Here is a 17,499-nt window from a genome sequence, read left to right on the forward strand (position 1 = left end):
ACTTTGAATTGGCTTCTCTTAAAATTGTAAATTTGTTTTGTGAAATGGAATTTGGGGGAAAGAATTAAAAATATGGACTTATTCATATCATTATGGGAATCTTCTTGCATTTGCACTTCTCTTTGGGAAGAGATTTGCAATCATTTCTTTTTCACATAATCTATTATTAATTTTGTTATAACAGTAATTAATATTAAGGAATAAAATTCAAACCTGTCAGCCTTGGAGGTCGGATCTAGGATTCAAATTTAGGTTGCTAGATTCCAAAGCCAGTGTTCTTAACCACTTTGACATAACCAACCTTGGTTTTATTGAAAGTAACTTAACAGAAATTTTGTGAAAGAACCCTTTTCACCTAATTTCTTTCTTGTTTTTTTTTTTAATTGTTGGAGATTAATTGGGGGTACAAGAAACCAGGTTATACTGATTGCATTTGTTAGGTATAGTCCCTCTTCCTTTCACCTACTTTCAACCACAAAAATAACCCCATTTAACCAGTGCTCTTTACTGATTTTTCTGGAAACATCATATTTAATATCATTTTCTAAAGTCTATAGATTCACTAAAAATAATTTGGAACTACTAACTAAAGATACCAAACAGCACAAGAGATAACATAATAGTTTGGTAAAACTAATAAAATTAAATTTAATGTTATCACCATCTAAATGTTAACAGTTGAGTTACAACAACACAACTGCCATAGTAATTTCACACCAATTGGATTCATATCATGTGCCATTTGGGCAGCTATGTAATTTCTTTTTGATCAAACGAAGTTTCCTTGGCTATTCTTCCTTTTGAGTTCGTTACCCCAAGGTAAGAATAACATCAATGTGTAGAGAGGCAGCAGTTGGTAAAGGAAAAGTCACTGCTGTAGAAATTTGTGAGACATTTTGGTTTGTTTCCTTAACCTTTGCTGTTCTAGCTTTACTTTGTAAGACCCAGCAGGGGATGCAAGGCAGTTGAGCATTCTCAGGAGATTACAATCAGTATATGTTTGCCAGAATGGACGTCAGACTGGTGGGGACACATTTCCAGCAGCAGAAGCCAGCAAGCCCAATCTACTATTGCAGCTTGGAAGGGCTGTGAGATATGACTCACCCCTCCATTTATTGATCAGACACCATCAGTTATTTTTATTATTTGTGTAATTTTAAAGTGACCTTGTCTCATATGCATATATAATCATTGATATGTAGACAATAAATTACTGGATAAATTATTAAGATAAAAATGATATTCTCATTTAAATATTGGGAAATATTTAAACAAGCAGTTAAGAAAATGTAAATATTCTAAGTCCTAACTCTTATCAGATGTCATGAGTGAGTTAAAATAGGAATCAGGGAAAGGGGATAAAGAGAGGTTGTTTAATGGCTACAAAAATACAGTTAGGTAGAAGGAATAAGCTTTCCTATTTAGGACCACAGTAGGATGACTATAGTTAAACATTTATTATATTAATATATGTATTTCAAAATAACTAGAGGAGGGGATTTAAAACGTTTCCAGCACAAAGAAATTAGTTGTTTGAGGTAAGGAAGATCCCAATTACTCTAATTTGATCATTACACATTGTATGCTTATATCAAAATATGGCAAGTACTCCATAGATATTAACAGCTATTTTATATCCATGAAAATTAAAAATAGGGCTGGGCGCAGTGGCTCAGACCTGTAATCCTAGCATTCTGGGAGGCCAAGGCAGGTGGATCCCTTGAGCTCAGGAGTTTAGGACAAGCCTGAGCCAGAGTGAGACCCCATCTCTAAAAAAGTGTGAATCATAAAAATGACAATGCAATTAATACTTGCAAAGTCATTTGATACCTTTGGAGATGGAGCTAAGATATTTTCTATGAATATGGGTCCATTGATTAGAAGCTAAATTGATGTATTTACACAAACAATATCAATATATCCTGTACTGTATGTGTATATATATCCTAAAATGTCTATACCTGTATTTTATCTTGTGTATCATCTTAAAGAGAAATTATACTGAGCACAGAGAACCTTTTTAAACTTTGACTATTTTTTCAATCTGTTATAATTGTCTCAACCACATCTACTTGGGTATTATTTTTGATGACTCATCTTTGTTGAGATGTTTCAAAGCATTTATCTTAGATTTTGTAGAAAAATTGTTTTTATATAATATTTAATTATCTAAGTTATATTAATATGTACAATTGGTATAAGTAGGTTTGGAAACAATAACAAGTTTAACCTGTAACTCCAGTGACGGGAGCTATGGGTGTGAGTTTCCAAGGTGGCATGCTAGCCACCATCACTCACTGTGCTGAGGTGTGGTGAATGTATAGTATAAAGGAAATTGTTAACAGGGGGAGTGGTTGGCTAAGTGAGGGATAGTTAAACATACTTTTTCTTTTGCAAAAAAACAAATATTATTCACCATTTATAAAACAGCATGTTAAGGACTCCGGCTTTATTTTCTACATCTTTTTCCATATCATGGAAAATGATAAAAACTCCTTATTAAGTCTTCCTTCCATTTATCATATTCTATTTGTTTCACCATATTATCAGATTTAATTACATCTTACTAAACTTATGTATAGTGTACTACTCATTTTAAGTTTTAAAGTGGCTTCTAATCTTGACCATAGCATCTTAGATTGTATAGCAGAAGGAGAGCCCCATGACCATTTAATTATAGTTTTGAATTGTATGTACTATTCAGATCCAGTTGCATAAAAGCATATTTATGTTTTAATAATCCAGTTCTCAATGATACTTTGTTTAAAAAGAAAAGAAAAAATATGTATTCTTATTCATGACTAGGAAGACTTTTTGTCATCTATTCAATTGACCAGGCACGATGGCTTACACCTGTAATCCCAGTACTCTGAGAGACCAAGTTGGGTGGATTGCCTGAGCTCACAGATTTGGGACCAGCCTGAGCAAAAGTGAGACCCTGTCTCTAAAAATAGCCAGGCATTGTGGTGGGTGCCCATAGTCCCAGCAGCTTGGGAGGCTGAGGCAAGAGAATTGCTCGAGCCCGAGAGTTTGAGATTGCTGTGAGCTATGAAGCCAGGGCACTTTACTGAGGGCAACATAGTAAGACTCTGTCTCAAAAACCAAAACCAAACCAAAACAAAACAAACAAATATTACTGATGGTTTTCTAAGGGTCAAATGCTACAACATAGTATAAATGATTACTATATTTACTACATTGCATATTTTCTATACAGAAAAATAACCATGACCAGTATAAACACTATGTGTAACTTTTCCTGTTGCCACATGGATTTGTTTATAATGACTCTGATAGCTTTCAGGGACCAAACCAAAGCATTAGTTGTTTCCACTCTCACAAGTGCGAAGAAAATAAAGTCCCGTTATTGCCATCTGAAAAGAGAAACTGAGACTACCAGGCAATATAATGTAATCATTTAAGAAGTATCTCCATCAATTATTTTCAAACAGAGAAGCATTCTCTTATGAAAATGTTTACTATAAAGGGCAAATAGTCACAAATATTTCTGCAAAAAAAAGGACTTTTTGGTAAAGGGTAATATGGTAAACATTCTTTCCCATTTTTGAATCATTTTATTTACCCTTAGATACTTTAGAAGTTTCAAGAAAAGTTTAAAAGGGTATCATAGTGGGGTGGTCTCCATCGTATGCTAATATTTTAAAGGCAAATAATTTTCCACAATTTTGTATACTTCTCATAATATAGGAAAATGAATCTCACATTGAGCTGCCCAATAAGCCCACCTGAGGAAATTTAAGAAAAAACCCTGAGCTTTATTATGGCTGGGCTCTGTTCTTAGGGATTTTTATTTAATTGGTCTGTGATGAGACCTAAACAACAATGTTTTAAAAAATTCCTATAATAATTCTAATATACTAGAATTATATCTTATCTAGAGATGAACACCACTGATATAGAATAATAGATTATAATTTACTGTGCTGGATTGATAAATTAAAATTTTCAATATTAAAATAATAAGGAGATGGTGTACATGGTATTGTAGTCTTACTGAGTGTTTCATTCAGCACATATTTGTCGACTGCCTGTTCTTCTCTGGATCTGTGGATGGATGCTTTTGCCTTTTCTGCAGCATTTAGTTTTCTTTCAGTGAGTAAGAAATAACAGAATTATTTAAATTTCCCTAGAAACATGCAGGCAGGCAGAATTTCCTACCCTGTTCTCTGACTGTGTCACCATGTAAATGATGGGAAGCTTTCTTTACATTCTCTATTTCTTCCTGTCTTTTTAACTGAAACTCCACCCAGAAGAAAATCTGTTTATTCATGGGGACTTTTTTAAATTTCAAAATTTCATAGGGATACAAATGTTTTTGTTTACACGGATCGCTGTTGTAATGCTTGAAGAAGGGCTATAATTAAATGCATTTTTTGCATAATTTTACATCTCACTACATTTTGGGTTCTGTAGAAATGATCTTCTTCTTCAGTGACTCCCAGTCTCACATGGGAGGCGGATAAGCAGACATGGCCCACATAGCTGTGTGTGGTGTGGCACACAAGAGGCCCTAGCAGTACATAGCAGCAAATAAACATTGTTAAACAAAGAAATGCACTGGGGAGGATCAGGGAATGTTTGTCCAAGGGAGTCACATCTAATATGCGCCAAGAAAAGAGGGGCAGGAAGATTTCTGGTAGATGGAAGCATGTTGGGAAGAACTCAGAAGCATGAGAGAAATGACCAATCCAAAAAATAAAAGCAGCTCCACGTGGTTGTTAACAGGGAGTGAGAGATGAAACCTCACTCCTTTTCTCTATATCTCGAGGGCTCTTCTGAACCAGGTCATCCGGTTTTGTTGTGAAGAAATGGACAGCCACTGAAAGGCTCCTGACATATCCCGTTAGGATGCTCACTCTTAACACAAAGCTGTAACACACAGGTATTACACACGTGCAGTGTATGGTCATAATTCCCCAGTTGAATTTAATAACAGACCAGTTGAATTTCTTTGTAAACAAAGTTCTCTACTGCTTTTGGAAAGAAAGAGAATTGATGATAAGGTCATGACAGACAAACAGATCTTTAATACTTATGTAGCAAAGCTTAAAAAATTAGACAACCTTTGTATAGTAGTTTGGTGGCTTTTGTTGAAGATTATACTCTTACTTCAAGGCATTAGTTTTTTAAAAGTATCCAGTGCCAATTGGTGCTCTTAGTGCATTTTCAATAGAGAAATTGGAGGTAGGAATTGAGACTCAATAGTTTTTGGGTGATATTTAAAGTCATGAGACTTTTTTTTTTTGGTACATGTGTTTCCATTGCAAACAAAAATTGTACATATTTATGGTTTACAACATGATGTTTTAATATATATATATATATACATTATGGAATGGCTAAATCAAGTTAAGTAACATGTTCTTTACCTAACATACTTATCCTCTTCAAGTACAGCCATTTTTCAAATATACAACACATTGTTAGAAACCGTAGTCACCATGTGTACATCTCTTGAATTTCTTCCTCTTGACTAACTGAAATTTTGTATCCTTTGATCAATACCTCTCCAGTGCCCCTCCTACTCTATCTCCAGCACCTGGTAACCACCATTCTACTCTCTGCTTCCATGAATTCAAATTTTTAGATTCCATATATAAGTGAGATCAAGCACTATTTGTCTTTCTGTGCCTGGCTCATGTCTATTACTATTTTAATCACTGTCGTATGCAGTCAGCACTCAGAATGGTTCTTGACTGCATGAATGACTAAAAAATTTAAAACCTCTTCATTTTTAGCATGAATTTAATATTGAATTACAACAATAATAATTATGCTAGCTAACGTTTATTGAGTACTAACATGCCAAGTACTGTTCTTAGAGTCCTTGAATGCATTACATCATTTAACCTTCATATCAACTTTATGAAGAACTATCCTATCCTTTTTTGTGGTTGAAGAAATTGAGACAAAGAGAGGTTAGGGGGCTTTCTACGCCCTCATAGCCAGGCAACCTGACTCAGATTCTTATCTCTCAACCTTACACTGTACATCATGAATGAAAACCAGTGGATTTGATAACTGTGCAGTGTGCAAGGAAAATAAGCAACAAACTAGAACTGTAGCCCAGTGAAGTATTATTATAACCATGGTTGAACCCCTACTGTTTGTCCTCTGATCCCAGCAGAGATGCGTGTCCCCTTTTCTGCTCAGATAGTTTGTCTTTCACTTTGTTTACAGCTTCTTTTCTAATGGCTTTCTTTATAATAAGTTGCATATGTTCCTGGCTTCTTTTTAAAAACTTTTCTGGAAACATTACTTAGTTCATTTTAAGGGAAGCCCTGAAAACATTAATCTGCTGTATTGATATGTATGACTAATCGTTAATGTCATGGCTAAGGAATTTATTTTTTTAAATAAGAACTCAAAATAATGAACTGTCACTCGTACAACTTCACTGGAGTAAATGATCATTTATCTTCAGAAAGAACAAATGAGTTTTCACGAAAGAGGGTAAGTTTCCAAAATATACTTGTGGAAAAGATGGAACATTGAGGGCCTGTGGGCTGGCTGCAGCTAATGCAGGCTGGCTTCCTGGGGTGTGATTCTTCTCATCTTTTATTTGATTTTGTTTTTAACCTGAGCATTAATGATTTTTATTTTTCCAGACTATCACAGAAAAACACAAACTAAATGTTCCTGAGACGATGACTGAGGTTCTTGATGTTTCTGATGAAGAAGGTAAGACTTTTTATTCAGTACTCTGTGACAACTGTCATATTCTGATTACAAGGGCAAGTCCTCCTTTTTTATCAGGGACTGAAACCGGAGCTGTGGATAATAACATCTTAACATTTGAAGTCACTTCTCCACCTTTGCTTCAGAACATTTACTTTTGCAGAAAAGGCCATTGTTGGAAGAGGGCCTCTGATTAACGTATTTTCTCCTGGTGTTACCACCATGATGCCTATTAAATAACAGGACTGGATCAGGGGAAAGAAATGGGAAAGTAGTTGCCTGATAATACAATTACTATTAAAATGTGTTTTTTATGTTAAAGAATATTTCTGCATTCAAATAACCTTGAAGAACTTAAAGTATACTTCATCAATGAGTATTCTTTATTAAGGGAGAAATTTCAATTGAGAAGTTTTTGCATTTTGAATGATTCACATATGCAAAAAATATTTTAAATCTGGAGGAAAATAGCCTTAGGATAGGTTAAAAATAGTACAGCAGCAATTAGTACAAATCCAACGTAAGAGTGTAATTCTTTAAGTCAGAAAATATGCCCCTTAGAGTTTTAGAGTTGATAATAAATGATGTAAAGCAGGGGGTTTCCAAGTCCTGAGACTTTTCTAGAAGGAGAACTAGGGCCTGCCAGGGGTAGGGTGAGGCATCGTGCTAGAGTTAGAGATGGGGCCACTAGGGTTTCTGGCTCCTGACCTCTATTTGTCTAAAGTAGTAGACTTTTCTTCATTTTATGTTTTGAATTTCCACGTAATACTCCACAAGAACAAAAAATTTGCTGCTAATAAATCATGATAGCAGCATATAAAATATTCAACCAAGTTTCAGTAGTGTAGTTTTTGGTCAAATAAACTTGACTGGGAAAAATTCTTGCCATAAAGGGTAATCGTAGGTCTATTACTAATTGCTTTTGTGGAGAAATATTAAGGGTATTTTTTAGGTTAAGGTAAAATCATAAGATAAAACTTCAAATTAAGATATTCCTATTTGGAATAAATTTGTTAAATCACCTATTGGCAATAGGCAGTGAGTAGTCTCAGCTTTTATAAGAATTTATGGTAAGAATGAACAAATTCTGGATCAGTGTATTATTATGTATAAATTAAAAGATTTTGTGAATTCCAGCACATTCAAGTATTATAATTTTGTGTTCTGTCCTAATACTTACCAACTAATTTTCAGCATTCCCATCTATATACCATATTTTGTTGTATGGAACCATATTTCTTATCTTGTGTGTTGAACAGCTTTTAAACAGTTTGGTGACCACTTTGTTGATGGGGAAGCACTTAGTGATTCAGGTACCATTAGAGGAAATTGTTGGAGTGAAAGCTTTTCTTTGCTTTTGCTTTTTTTGTAACTGGATAGCAGCAAACTGCTTAATATTTAAATCTGTGTTCCTAGTACTAATCTGTTTCTTTTGAACTAGTTTGTGTAATGTGAGTGGAATTGTATATGTATGCATTTGAATGCATGGATTTTATTAACTCTGAAGTTTAAGGCCGGGACTTTACCCCCTAAATTTACATTCTAAGAAAAGATATTAGCTGTGGAAAATACTTATATAGTGTTCATCAGATAATGTAATTATGTTAATAGATCTCATGATAGTTGCAAAATCATTAGTAGAATGTCTCTTGTGGGGGGAGTAGTTTTCCATTTTTAGAAATAGCCAAAAACTTAACATTTTTATTTCTCAGATGGAAATTCAAGTTGAATAATTTTAATGTAAAGAATCTATTTGAATATTGCTAAGTAACTTTTTCGTGCAAATAATTAGTATAAATGAACTTGGCTCATTAACACTGCCAATCTTTTTATATTTTGTGCCATTAAAATGTTTTCATGGAACCTGCTACTATCTACTTGGACATAGGCAGCAACATGGGTTTGGTAGTTAATAGCCAATCCCTGTTTTCTCTACAGAATCTATTATTTTAATGGTAGTAACAACATATCAAGACCCCCAAAGAGTATTCAAACCAAGTATAGATGGCCTTTCAGGCTAACTTGCTGTAAACAATGATCAATATCCACTCATGAATTCAATTACCAAAGAGTAAATGTATGGAAAGTTCTCTACTCAGACAAATAAGAGCTAAAGATTTTAATCCAAAGTATTGTATTAAAACAGATGCTTACCCTTTTTCCTGCCTTGACATGGGTAAGGAAGTAGTTATACTGCTTGCCTATGTAGGTAATTTGTGGAGAGAGGCATGTTGGCTGGGGATGGGTAAAGAAGATGAGTTCTGTTTCAGACCTCCTAAATCTGAGATGTTCATTAGGAAATCCAGGAGAAGTCTAGAAGGCTATTTAAATATGGAACCAGAGTTTGTTAGAGAGGCCTGGGATGGTACAAATTTGTGTTTAGTTAGTAAATAGTGGTGCTTGAAGCCCACCTAGTAATGTATGAAATGAGAAGAAAGGGCACACAGGTGATAGAAACATCTAAGGGAAGTAGGGAGAGGGAAGAAAGACTTGAAGATGGGGTGATGGGGGGAGAGGTTCAGGAGAGATTTGTAGCTGAGAAATTAAGGATTGTCATTATCCCAAGAAGTTACCTCTTGGCCACTGATTAACGGCTAAAATTAGCAAGCATTTGTTTAATGGGTTTGAGTCTGAAGGAAAAGGAGTCAGAGTATAAAATAAATAAGGTCTAAGAGTTGGGGGAAGAAGTTACTGTATTTCAAGGATGGCAGAAGTATAGGTGTCTTACCTGTGCAAGGGGAAAGACTTCAACAATGTCTTTTATAAAGGAGGGGAAGCTACAGATGAAGGGCCTGGCAGACAGGGCATCTTAGAAGATGGGCAGTGATGAGGATCTGGACCAAGGTCAGGCTAGCTGTAGATGGGCAGGAATCTCTTCCTCTACCAACAGAGGCAAGAATGTGACCATTGTATTTTGGGGGAACATTAAACATCTTTAAAGCTTTGAACCACATGCAGAATTTTCTAGTGATGGACCATCTTGGGTAATTTTTTTCCCCTAAACTGATTTTTTACATTCTGCTAATTTCTACTGGCAGTCCCCTTGCTCTTCTACATGTTCTACGTGATAAAACACGGGGCCTGTTCCTCCAGACTTGGAGTCTTACCGGCTAGACTCTCTTCTTTTTTCTTATTTTTTGCACCTTCTCTTTCCTTTGCCCTTAGAGCTAGCCTCTTCTTCATTCCAAGGTAACGACAGGGAAAGATAGAGGGGAGGAATAAAAGAAGTTAAAATGTAGGCCCTATTTTATTAAGGAGTTTTGAAGAATTAAAAATACCAAGAAATTAAAGCTCACGTTGAGTTGTATTTGTTCCCTGTGACTATCTTGGCGGATGAGAGACCGTAGAAAGAACTGGCAAATAAGGAGAAGCAAGATGAAGTGAAAAAACAAAGCAAGAGGGACAGGATGCCCCAACCTGGGCAGTATTAGGCATTTGGTGCCAGAAAGCAAAGCTCAGCTATCTTAGATTCTTGAAAGCCAGAGTAGGGTGGGGGAAAGAGAAAAAGAGAGAGAGAGTCTTCAAGCCAACTTTGGTTTTTAAATAGTCTTTTTTTGTCTCTTGCTTAAGGGATCTGTAATACAAACTGGTATTATGCTTGTATTATGTAACAGATCCTACACTCATCCATTCACTTTACTTTTTTCATGAATGAGAATAGACTTATTAATTTTATATTAATAAATTGTTAATATAATTTTATTATATTAATATTAATAAAACAAAACAAAATTAATAAAACAAAACTCATGGGTTTTTTTTTGAAAATTTAGTCTTCTACCCAAAGAAGACTGCCTTTGTTTTAGTATATCTATAGTTAGAATTCAGCTCAGAAATTTTTTTCTCCCAGAAATAAACAAAAGGGGTGTGTCCCAATTTAATACTAAAAGAATTACAATCAAGTAATTATTTCTTCTTGGTAAGTACTAACAATTCAAATATTTCTCTAAGTTTTAGCACTTTGTAATTGTCTGCCTGTGCTCTATATTCTTCTTGTATGCCATGTTTTATTAATGTTAAGGCCATTTTGTTGATGCATTTCACAATTGAGAGCATGTTTTGTAGTTAATATGACATTCAACAAATAATTCTCCATCTTCCTTTGATTATTTCAAGGTGATGACACAATGACAGGTGATGGGGGAGAATACCTTAGGCCTGAGGATCTAAAAGAACTGGGTGATGACTCACTACCCAGCAGTCAGTTCCTGGATGGTATGAATTACCTGCGATACAGCTTGGAGGGAGGACGATCTGACAGGTATCACACAAAGCTTATACTTGATGTCAGCCAAATGTGTTTGCAGTGCATTTTTATGATGATAATAACAAAGTAGATATAGTCATTGAGCACTTAATAGGTACCACTGTCAGCAGTTACCATGTTGTCTGTTATCTTATTTCATTCTCTTAACAACTTTAAATAGTACCCATTTTGAAGAAGAAGAAAACGAGGCCTAGAAAAATTAAATAACTTGGTAAAGTCAAATATCTATGAAGATGGAGAACCATGAAAAAAGAGTGCTCTGCCGTTAAATGTGATGTTTTTAATCATCTGTCACTTTTTTCTCTAGGGAAACTGAACGAACAGTTTTATGCTATAGACAGTCCCACTGAGTGGTGTCTATAGATGTTTCTAATTCTCTTAATTCTCACCTGCCTTTTGTCATAATTTATGTGAATAAAAGTATTCTGTGGGGCAGAATTAAAAAGAAACAAGTTCAGAGGAAAACTGTGCCTGGAACTGACTTTTTATGAAAAAGGAATCAGAATAGACTCCCAAAAGAGCCTGGATGTAAGAAACGATCCAAGCAACATCTGAGGGAGCTGAGCTGTTACAGACAAGTCTGGGAGGTTTATATGACATTCTGAAATGTATGATTAATGTAATTTTTGGTTATTCTTACCTAATACAATTGGTGCTTGTTACTTTTTGAGGACAGCTAAGTAAGAACATTCTCTAATGTTCTTCAAAAGTGTGATCGCTGTCTATGTTGTATAATGTCTTTTGCTAATGAACAATCTCAATGGTGTGCTTTTAAAGTTAACTGTATTGTAAGTTATTTTATGAATATCTAACATACATAGGGTCTAAGAAATAAATACTTTAGGGCCGGATGCGGTGGCTCACACCTACTAGAGCTCTGGGTGGCCAAGGGCGGGTGGATTGCTTGAGCTTATGAGTACAAGATCAGCCTGAGCAAAAGTGAGACCCTGTCTCCACTAGAAAAATTGAGGCAAGAGGATCTCTTGAGCTCGAGTTGGATTTTGCTGTGAGCTATGACACCAGGGCATTCTACCCAGGGTGACAGCTGAGACTCTGTAAGAAAAAGAAAGAAAGGAAGGAAAGAAGGAAGGGAGGGAGGGAGAGAAAGGAAAGAGTTTAATGAATAATAAATTCTAAGTGGATAAAGCAAACACAGCTTTAAAAAAAACCCAATTCACTGTAGATGTCATAGGTGCCTTTCTGTGCCAACCTTTGTAGTAAGTGCTGAAGATACAAACTAAGATATGCTTATAACTTCATAGGCTGACCAGATGGGAGAGGGACTAGCGACTCATGCTCACAGAGCATCACTGGAGCTCTGAGCCCCCAGCTTCTTGCAGGAGATGAAGCCAAACAAACCACATGAAGAGTAATGATGACAAGGAAAGGTAGAGAGGGCATTTAAGACCCTAAAAAGGTCATGAGCAATGGCTCCCAGCATGTGTGAGGAACAGAGTGGTTCTGGAGTGCAAATATAGAGGATGGAAAAGCATCCTTCACATCCAATGGATGTGTTTACTAGTGAGATAAAGGATGAGTTTTAGAGGAGCATTGTCAAAAGGCTAAGCTGGGAGGTTGCAACCATCCGAGAAGCTGTTTCAGTAGTATTAGCCACAGGTGTTCTGAGAGAGCTCAAACACTAACCTTGGTGGCAATCCTGGAGAGAATGTCAGAAATGAAAAATTTGAGACCCATTCAAGAGGTAAAACTAGTAAGACTAGATAGATTTCAAGGAATGAGAGAAGAGAAGGAAGAATAAATTGACTCCTTGGCTTCAGTGAAGTACATAGATATCCTCCAGCTCAAGATACAGAAGGAGGAGCCCTCTGGAAGTAGGAGGAGGATGGACTGGACACAGGGTCGGTGTTACTGATAGTTTTGATATGTTGATAGATTTGGACCCTATAATTTGAGATTCTTAAAAGACCTCAAATTTCAATTAAAGATAATATTTATGGCTTTGCACAACTTCATTATAATTTATGAATAGTCATAAATTACTGCCAACCAAAGTGCCTTTAATTTTAGCATGGTCTCTTTTATTAAGAATAAGTGCTTGATTTGGTTCCTTTCCCTTCTTTCAAAGTACTTAGGTTGAGAAAGAATTTGGGAGAATACTTTCTATGAAACAACATGGATGGTTTGATGCTTCTACTTAAACGAGATACTTATCAGCATGTAAGGATGGGATCATGAAACAAACAAGACACAATCTGTTCTGCAGGTCGTCACTAGCATTTTAGAGACCGAGATGTATACACAATCCTGGAATTAGAATTTTAGCAGCATCTCATTTCCATGGTTTTCTTGTTTTATGTTTTTAATTTTGCTTAGGCAATTCATTATGTTACATTTTTCTAGTGACTACTTGTCCTTTTCATTATTTCTTTATTTGAATTGCTTTCAATAGCACCATGCCCAGGTAGGTATTAACATAGCATAAAAACATGGCCTTCCTGGATACATCCACATTTCCCTGCTTACTGCTTAATGTGTATGTGTTTGCTGGAGTGCTTCTATTCTAGAATTATGGATTTGTTCTCAAATTAGGGTTTTCTGGCATTAAAGTGAATAACTGTTTGAGCTAGAAAGGGTGAATCTATTACTAGAAAGAAAGTCTGCTTTATGACCCAGCAAGTACTTTGTTTTTATTTTATTTTTTATTAATTTATTTATTTTTATTGTTAAATCATAGCTGTGTACATTAGTGCAATCAAGGGGTACAATGTGCTGGTTTCATATACAATCTGAAATATTCTCATCAAACTGTTCAACGTAGCCTTCATGGCATTTTCTTAGTTACTGTATGTAGGCATTTGTATTCTGCATTTAGTAAGTTTCGCCTGTACCCATTCTAAGATGCAGCATAGGTGTGGCCCCACCCATTACTCTCCCTCCACCCTAACCTCCCCCCTCCCTTCCCCTTCTTTTGCTCTTTCCCCTAGTCTTGTGCTATAGTTGGGTTAACTTTCACAGCTCCACCTTGTGGTTGACAATATATTAGCACAGCTTTCCTCAAATGACCCTTATGAGCCTATGTGTAGTTGGACAAGACAGGAAAAAGATTCTGATGCCTAAAATAAACATAGACGTGGAAGAATAGGAAAACATACAATTTAATGAACATTAAATAAAAATACAACCAAGTTCAGATTCATCTGGCTTTGTGTCCTTTTTATTATTGCTTACGAATTAAAAATGCTGTCCTCATTGGATATAAAATACTAGATAACAACGAACCATAGAAGCTTCTTCATATTTTAAAGAAAACACGTTGAAATTTTTTGGATATTGATTTGTTCAGTAGGGTTTGCCACACCATTGATTGAATGTCTAATATACATTACATTTTACCAAGACAGTAATTATTGTATTTTTCAAGGAAATTATACTTTAATACTAACTAATATGTCCATAAAGGAATTATACCATAGTTTATTTTTTTAAGTATAAATTAAGAGCATAACAAAACTCTTGGCACATCCCCTAGCTGAACAGCAAGTAAAACTTTACACTTTTATGGATATGTATTGTTAAAAATGTATTAACTAAACCGTAGGACCTCCTACTTAATGAAAAATTAGCGGTTCAATTGCATAATATTTAAACTTGTTTGTTGTGTCTTAAATCAGGTGGAAACTTTCAGATCCGGAGACCTAAATTGTTCCAGACCCTTTTTGTGCTGGTTGTTATTCTTTTAGAGAGAATAATTGTTCGGCTGGTGGAATACAGGGTGGCCATAAAGTTCATGGGCAAGTTAAAATAATGTGCAATTTAAAAATTTAAAATTTCACCTGATTTTTATGGCCACCCTGTATTCTAACTATTTTTCTTTTAAATAGGTTCTACGACATTAGGAAAAGCGGGTAATTAGAAACTATACACATTGATTAAACAACGAATAGACATTTCAGTAAGCAGTAAACAGAGTATGCTAGAATAAAATCCAAAGAGAGAGAGAGGGATTTAGGCATATTCATTCTCCCTCCCCACTCTGCCCAACTTTTCTCACTCTCTGTCTATATGTCCCATTAACCCATTAACTTTCCCTTTCCACCCTAATTACCTTGTTGTCATGTAGACCATTTTGCCTCTTTCTTTTCTTTCTTCTTCCTCTGTATTTCTTTCCTATTGGGGTTTTAGAAAAGACAAACTATAACACTGAACCCTCTTTACCCCTCATAGTTCAAAACCAATTGAGATAGACCCAGGTATCAGTTAGATGGACGTAAAATTCCATCAGAATGTGGCTTTACATTCACAACTGAATGGGTTCTTTCATGCTACATTTCTGAGACATTCTCCACATAGTCACTGTCATTCCTTGAGTGTGGCAATTCACACCCTATGCCTTCTTTTAAAGTCAAGACATTTAGAACGCTGGCAGTCACATCACTAGTCCTGTAGATATAAACCTAGCATTTTAAAGGTGGAAAGTCATACATAATCTAGAGCTGTGAATTCTAAATCCATGGATAGAGATTAAGTAATTAACAAATCTAATCCAATAGAAACTACTTGAGGGGGAAGATGTTTGAGCCTGTAAACAAGCCGCGTCATTGTAAGAGATTGGCCCATCTACCATTTTCCCATTGGCCCATTCAAACCAAAATAAAGGAGAATGGGATTTGAGAACTGCTGCCTGGTACACAACAGATCCAAGTGGATCTTATCTGTTTTTTGTGGTTTAAAGCAGGAAAATAATTATTCCTTCCACTAATTGAAACAAGTTTTTGCTGACTCTAAAGGCCATTTTCTCAATAATTTAATACCTGTCCAAGCCTCAATTTCAAGGTCAGGTCAAAATTCATCACAGCGGCCTGTAGCCAGGCTATGTAGGACATCAAAAGCCAACTCCTACATGACCAGGAGTAAAACCAGCCATGGTGTCAGCCACCTCCCGTTGCTGGGGCTAAATCCCATTGATGAATTTACTAAGGTGTCCAGCTTGTTCCTGCCTTTAGCTCCCTCAGGAGCCTCAATTTTCTGCAGGAGCCTATATAACATAAAATAGCTAGTTTTCAAGTTTTATTTATATTTCATTTTTATCCTAAAGTTTTAGATAGATGTAAACACATAGGATTAGAGAATCAACTCCTTTGATTCATGTCACTTATCCTCTAGGACTTGAGGGCTTTTTTTGTTTGTTTGTTTACAGTCAGTCCATAATTCTATGGTGCTACACTGGCCAAATACTACCTGAAAGTAAATGAAAGTTTGCTTCTATAAGTATTGTGAAAGGTTGAATATATTTTTTCTCTCTTATTGGCTTTGAGCTAGCATTTTGAATCCAATTCTTTAAGCTTATTTGAGATATCAGTCAACTTTTCATTTGAGTGTGCAAACTGATTAAGAAGGAACAAAATTGGATTTATGCAAACGTCAAGTTTTGCCTGTCACATCTGAGTCTATAATTCAGAACTTGGAAATTCACATGTATCATAACTGTGAAGCACTGGTTATCAAGGCCTAAGTCCCATTTTGAAGGCAAACCTTATTTTTGGTCAGTGTCCATCGGCAGTTTGTCTTTGTGCTGGCAGGCATGTCTGTGTTCTGGGCTGGTGCTTAGAAACGGGTTCTTGCGCTCCAGCATCTCATCACCACGGCAACCAACACTCCTTGGTGCTTCGCTCCCCACACACAGTTCATGCAAAGGGGACAGTGCTCTCGTTTAAAAATAATAGCATTGTTGGAGTTACCAGAGACAAACAAGAGGAACTGCACTTCCGCAGGAAGCATGCATCTGGTCACAGTCCATTTCACGCTGTACCTTCCAGGGGAATGCACCAACATTCAGTCATGCACGGGTTAGAGAGCAGGAGAAAGAGCCACGGAGAGAGAATCGAAAATAATGGGTGAAAATGAAACCTGAGCTGTCATTTTGTTTTTCTCTGTGAGGGTTGTCTACATTCCTTTTCGTTGCAGGGAGATTAACATTTAACCCAAAGTTGAGCAATCTCTCTTAGAATTATTTCCTATGTGAATTTCTCGTACTGGCAGTAAGCCAACGAGTTGCTGGTTTCAAACACGTCTGGGAAGATAATGAATCAGATTAGGAGTATCAAATTTTAACTTCTGGATTCCCTTGTGTCCTTACCATTGAGCGGTAGGAACCTGTGAGAGGATGTGTTAGTTTAGCTGTTGGCCAGAGCGGGAGGGCAGCACAGAGACCTGTGTCCCCCTGGAAGTTGCACTGTTAGCTAATAGCACGCTTTTTTCACTCTCCTGCTCGGCTCATCATTTTATCCTCCCAATCCTACCACTGCTGTTGGTATATGACCATGGCCTCCTGCCAACCTACCAGCCTTCGATCCTTCAGTTCCGACAGGTCTCATACGCTGAGCCATGCCTCCTACCTGAGGGACAGTGCCATGATTGACGACTCCATTGTGATTCCCAGTCACCAGGTAAGTGACTTTTTGGCCTTCAACTCTGTGCTTTCTGGACAGCTTTATAATTACCCAATGCTAGTAATGTCCTGAGAAAGGTTTTATTCTAAAAGAAAAATCATTCTTAATTTAGTTGACAAACTA

General features: G+C 36.2%; 1 protein-coding gene across 26 annotated transcripts in view; it reads left to right on the forward strand.

Annotated features, from left to right (window-relative positions):
* ANK2 (ankyrin 2) overlaps positions 1-17,499 on the forward strand; it is a 687,167-nt gene that overhangs the window by 595,959 nt on the left and 73,709 nt on the right. For 24 of the 26 annotated variants that reach the window (XM_053569130.1, XM_053568642.1, XM_053568030.1 and 21 more), the window contains 3 exons: positions 6,630-6,702; positions 10,816-10,960; positions 17,271-17,373. In XM_053569130.1, the coding sequence (XP_053425105.1) occupies positions 6,630-6,702; positions 10,816-10,960; positions 17,271-17,373 (321 nt within the window). Of the gene's footprint in view, positions 1-6,629; positions 6,703-7,958; positions 8,013-10,815; positions 10,961-17,270; positions 17,374-17,499 lie in introns of all 26 variants that reach the window. The other 2 variants (XM_053567768.1, XM_053567852.1) reach the window with 1 other exon arrangement.

Source organism: Nycticebus coucang, chromosome 1 (genome assembly GCF_027406575.1).
Source record: "Nycticebus coucang isolate mNycCou1 chromosome 1, mNycCou1.pri, whole genome shotgun sequence".
Taxonomy (NCBI): domain Eukaryota; kingdom Metazoa; phylum Chordata; class Mammalia; order Primates; family Lorisidae; genus Nycticebus; species Nycticebus coucang.